The 6,331-nt window shown below is 30.2% G+C and overlaps 1 protein-coding gene across 1 annotated transcript; it reads left to right on the forward strand.

Moving 5' to 3' along the window:
* Positions 1-1,111: 1,111 nt before the first annotated feature.
* On the forward strand, positions 1,112-1,903 carry LOC149258045 (germin-like protein 1-3). Its single transcript, XM_089398313.1, has 2 exons — positions 1,112-1,241; positions 1,362-1,903. Exons 1-2 carry the CDS (start codon positions 1,112-1,114, stop codon positions 1,901-1,903), a joined length of 672 nt encoding a protein of 223 aa, XP_089254439.1.
* The last annotated feature ends 4,428 nt before the right edge of the window (positions 1,904-6,331 follow it).

Consider the following 6,331-nt stretch of genomic DNA (forward strand, 5'->3'; position numbering starts at 1 on the left):
ACTTTACATAGAGATTGAAATATTTTATTTATTATAAGTGAAATATAATTGTTTTTGCTTGTAATTACTTTTTCTCTCTAAAATTATTTAAATATTTATTTATTATTTAAAGTGAAATATAAAAAATATAAATATAAAGTTTACTTTTAATTACTTTCTCTGGGAAATTAATATAAATTTATGCTACTTTATATAGAGATTAAAATAGAGTGAAATATTTTTACTATATCTTTTTCTTAATAATTATGTATTTTCATTTTTGTATTTTAATTATGATAACTATGTTTTTTCATTTTTGTGTTTTAATTATGAATAATATTGTTTCTTTTATTTAGAGAATATTTTACTTTTATTTTTAAAAAAACATGTATGAATTTAATAGCAAATTTGGGTAGTTCAAAGTTATAAAATAAACTTCTCACCCTTACAAATTATATATATTTTAATGAATAAATTTTAATATTACACTTCTCACCATTACAAATTATATATATTTTAATGACTAAATTTTAATATTGAAAAGCATTATATATTTTTTATATTTAAAAATGATGTAGAACCTGTTATATGAAGTAGAAAAATATATTAGATAAAGGTAGACTTTTTCTATTTTTGGAAAACAATGTAAAACGTATTAGGTGAAACAAAGAAGGGAATGTCCAAGGAAACACTCAACGGAACTGACTATATCCTCCTTTTATATTTATATATATGTTTTAGTCGTTGAAGGAAGGTTATTTTATTTAAACAAATATATATGAGACACTGACTACAACACAAATAAACAGACGGTGCCCGCATGAAAACAGTCTACAAAAATCTGAAAAATATTGTTTACTTGGTTCATTTACACTCACGCGTTTTGTATTCTTTACACTCAACAACGGTCATATAAGTTTCTAATAACTACTACCATTGTTAATTTCAAACCAGGCGGGCGACTGCGTCCACTGAGTCAGTAACTCTATTCTTCTTCGACTTAAATTTATAACCTAAAAAAAACCTTCATTTAGCACGTTATAAAAGGGAGAAACGCTCTTCATTCTTCATCAAATTCACTCCATCTCTATTATTTTCAAATCGAAGAAAAGGAAAATAGTTAGCTACAGCCATGAAATCCTTTCCAGCGTTAGCACTTGCAGTACTCGTCATCTTATCATACGCGAATAGTATTGTTATTGTGCGTGCAAGTGATGCAGATCCTTTAGAAGACATTTGCGTTGCTGATTTGAAAAGCAAAGGTAATGTATTGTATTCACGCTGTAATATATATATATATATATATAGAGGTCTGGTAATGTATGTAAGCTAGCCAAGGGTTTCAAATATTTATTGTTTGATTTGAATTCATGTGCGTGCAGTTATTGTGAATGGGTTTCCATGTAAGAATGCGATGATGGTTACAGCAAACGACTTCCGGTTGAGGGGCCTAGACAAACCAGGAAATACGAATAACCAGTTGGGATTCAAGGTAACACCAGCTTTTGTAATGCAGCTGCCAGGGTTAAACACCTTGGGAATCTCCATGGTCCGGCTGGATTTCGCTGCTCCTCTCGGCCTTAATCCCCCTCACACGCATCCGCGGGCCACCGAAATCTTGGTGGTGATCGAGGGTACTCTCTTGGTTGGCTTTATCAACACTAACAACACCTTGTTCTCCACAACACTCGAGAAGGGAGACGTGTTTGTGTTCCCGCGAGGTCTTGTGCATTTCCAACAGAACATTGGATCTGTCAACGCAGTGGCCATCTCTGCACTGAACAGCCAGAATCCAGGAACTCAGCAGGTTGCGCCGGCCTTGTTCGGAGCCTCACCTCCTGTTTCTGCCTCTGTTCTCGCTAGAGCTTTGCAGATCGATGACAAGCTCGTCCAAATTCTCCAGCACAAGTTCACATCCTCGTGATCTTGATCTGATGATATCCTCTCGTCTTATCTGCATCAGTAAATTTCTTCTTTCATTCCTTGCAGTCGCTCAGTTCAATTGAGGTGGTATTTATATAGTTAAATAAAACCAGGCTCCAGTTCTTATTCTCCGAGTGACAGAATAATAGCTAGACGGTATCTGATATGTATCGTCGTCCATATCTATATAAATAAATAAAAGGTCAGTAGTTCAAATCTGACACTGCGTTTGATATACCTGAATGATGACAAGATTTGAGAAAAGGTATCGGTGTTTGTTTGGACTGTTTGTATCAATTTTCAACTGCTCAGACAAAAGCTGATGAATAAGCGTTCACCATTGTCACCAGGAGAGTAACCTGCTTTATCAAATTTCAGTGTCAAAACTAGAGAAAGGACTTTGAGAGTCTGACTATCACCAACTGTTACCTAGATTATTAAAAACATGTCTGATTTTAAAGTTTTTCCTTAAAGTTTTTATTAAGAATATTAATTTAATGAAAAAGAATATTTAAATTAAAGAATTTCAGATTTTGAAGGTTTTTTTGGTATTACATGTTTATATTACACCTATATAAATTAAATATTTATATTTATTAATTTATAATATTATTTTATTATATATGTTAGAGGTTAATTTATTACATTAAAAGTATAATTAGATTCTTATTATTATTGTTATTGATGGTAAAAATAATTAATATACAAATTTTTATGATCTATAATTTAAATGCTAAGAAACATTTCGGTTATAATTTAAATGCTAAGAAACATTTCGGTGAAAATTATATAAGGGAAGATTTTTGCCAACCATCAAATATGGTTCATAAGGGAAGATTTTTGCCAACCATCAAATATGGTTCATAAGGGAAGATTTTTGCCAACCATCAAATATGGTTCATCTTGTCCTCTAGATGAACCACACTCATGGTTCTAAATGCGTCCGCAAAAATCTTCCCTTATGTCATGTGATTTTCAGAGAAAGGTACTTGATGGATGATTCCAAATTCATCAGAAAAAAGCAGAAGCTTTATGATTTCTTTGGTTGATGATGAGTTTTATATTAAAATGAACAAAAAGAAGAATCTTTTTTAGAAATTTTATATTTGGAGAATTTTTTTATTAAAAAATAGAATTAAAAGTAGCAGTTTTTTAAGAAATTTTACATTAAAAATTTGGAAAAAAATCTTATTAAAAAATAAGAATAAAAAGCAGTAGTTTCTATATTAAATAGATTATAAAAAAAATTATATTAAAAAATGTAGCTAATTAATGATAAATTACTTATTAAAAAATACAAGTTTTTAAAATTAAAATGTTGTAGAGAAAGATAAGTTTTTTATATTTTAAAAAATAAAAATATTAAAACTTAGTTTTTAATTTTTCTAATTTTTTTGGATGATAGCAATTACCATAGCTATTATGCCCATTGCAAAAGACATGATCAGTGGTGTGGAATTCAACTAGAGGTTCATTTTTTGTTATCTACACAAAGGATAATATGCACACATGCTTATTGTTAAATAAATTTGGATCCCATAGGAATAGTGATTGAGGCATAAATTTTTTGGTATGTGGAAATCACTTTAAATCTACTTTTAATATCCAAGGTCTTATTCTCTGCATTGTGTCCTTCATTATTTTTGGGTCATCTTAGACATACAAGGTGAATGTTGGGAATAAGTATAAGAGAAAGATTTAATGATTTTTTTTGAAATTTTTAATATAAGCACCATTGCAGTGCAATTTTTTTAAATTTTGAAAAGAAAAAAAAAAAATTTAATGTGTTAATCATATTAAGATGTATATTCTAAAAGAAATCATAATAAACTTTATATAAACTAAATTCGAATTTGGTAACTATGCCGAAAAGTTTCTTAGTATTTCACATAACAAAATTTTTAACCATAGAAATTTTCTATTTTTAAATAAGATTTATTACAATACTATGAGTCAATGCATACCTTATCAATACAATATACTAAAAAACAATAATTTATTCCATATGGTACCTATTAGAATGATATTTTTTTAAATTGATCAATTTGGTTAAAAGAGGGGAAAAATATAACTATTTGCAAAAAAATATATTAATTTTGGATTAATATATACTAATAAAACTATTTTAGAATATCCATTAAAGCTAATTCTCTACTAAAACAGAAAAGCCCTATTCTAAAATAAGACATAAAAAAAATAGTGTCAAATTTTAATTTTTTTTTTTTTTACAAATATTTTCGTAATCTTTATTTTAAAAAAATATTATAATTAAATACATTAAATTAATTGCATTTATAAATAGAAATTTGTATTACTTGAATTATATTAAAAAAAAAAAAAAACTTTATAAATATTTTTCATCCTAAATCTAAATCTAATTTTATATCTATATATATATAAAACTAGAGGATGTACAAACTAATGAACAAGCAATCAAATTCATGATAATTAGATGGCTTCTCGCCATTGTCATATTTACCTAGCCACTCAAAATATAACTTGATCTTATTGTTCAAGTCGACTTTGACAGATACATGTTATGTTCACACCTTATGAAATGTAACGTCAGCTTCCATGTAAAGGATGAATCTTCAACCTATAAAACACATGAGACTGGAAACCAAATCAAATGTATATTAATCAATCTCAATCAATGATGTACAATGTGTACATATTAATACATACAAAAAGCAATTGAATTAGTTCTCGGGAGTTCTTGGACTCCAATAACTACCCAAACTGACCTAAGGTTAATCCCGAGGATTAGTTGTCCATTATTCCCCCCTTAATCCGAAGGGATGTACCAAAGTCCAAGAATGAGAGCTCAAAATGCAAAAATTCATCTCGGCCAAGAGCTGAATGTCTTTCAGAAAATGGTTTTTAAGGATAACCACAAACCAATATGGGAGAACTCAAAGTCTCAATCAACACCAACTCTGGAACCTTCATAGTGGTTCTCAAAACAACAAAAAATGTGGTTTTAAGGTGACCACAAACTCTGTAACTATCACAACAGTTCCTCGAACAATTCCAAACATGGAAGTGTTCAATCAACTCATCTTTGACTCAGGCTCGCTCGACATCTCAAACTCAAACCTGTAGCAGATCATCAATTATTCCCCCCTTGTCGGATACAAGGTGAGAAGTACTCTTCATCACTGCAAGGCTAGTCATCACTCTCGAACATATCCTTCGGTATGCCCTATAAATCTTCTTGGTTGTTTTCGTCCAATCCCAAGAAGCAATCTATCTGAAATTTACCTTCTCTTTTGTAGTAGTCTTCTTTTTGGAACATCTATTTGTATGATGATTTCACTTTCCACAATTCTCACATGGGTGAAGATCAAAACATCGATCTTTCACATGTCCAACTCTGTTACACTGTTGGCATCTATCAACTTGTTCTAGAACAACACCGTCCAGAAATCCAACACTTCGGAATTGTATAGGTTTAGCAAAATATGGAATGTGAAAAGATACATCCATAATATCCTTTTGATAACCCAAACCAATTATGTGTTTATTGTGTGTAATCAGTTCCCATGGTCTTATAAAGGTTTCGGTGACGACAGGCTTCACATCTGTATGCAAATGACTCTTGCATACATTTTCCTGAACATGACTTTCCACTGTACCCAATTTTACTCTTGAAATCACTTCAATACTCTAATCATTTTCTAATTGATGATTGGGCTCAAACAAATTGTTGTTATGAACAAAAATAGGTTCAGAATTCTTCTTTTGTAATTCATGTAATTCATCTCACTGAAACTGGGATTCTAGTTCCAAGAATTCAATTTTGCTTTTAGCATTTTGCAAACATGATTGGATGTCAGAGAGAGTTTTTATGAATAGTAGACGACATTAAATTATTCAATAATTTTAGCTGAGTTTGTCAATGTTCTCCAGCGATCAAATTTGAAAAAATAGGTGTGGGTTACCATCGAAAATGCACCTGTTTGCAAAGAAAATTCAAGAATAAAGAGATGAATAATGCTATATAGCTGCAACTACACAATTAGGAACTTTTATCTTTGCTCCATATAATGATCACCATGAAAACTCAAGTTTGTTGTGAGTTATATCTAATATGCATGAGTTCCAAATTTATCAAATAGTGACATGCTCAGGGTCACCAACCCATGGAAACCGAAATCATGTTCACAACCTCCAAAAATATCTCCCAAAATTAGCTTTTAAAAAAAATATCTCCCAAAATTATCTTTACAAATTTTTGAACTAATGACCTCCACCACACCATGTAACTATATGATCTTGGCTAACCATGAATGTCCTTTTCCCTTATTGAATTTACATTCATAAATGCTATAATTTAAACTTCAACAAAATCAAAACTTGATGTCATGTCATTCTTGTGTAGCGCAACAAAGTAGCAACTCTTTTTCTCCACTTCCAATCAAAACTACTC

Source organism: Pinus tabuliformis, chromosome 6 (genome assembly GCF_031772625.1).
Source record: "Pinus tabuliformis cultivar Carrire ecotype Pingquan chromosome 6, CPIR1, whole genome shotgun sequence".
Taxonomy (NCBI): Eukaryota; Viridiplantae; Streptophyta; class Pinopsida; order Pinales; family Pinaceae; genus Pinus; species Pinus tabuliformis.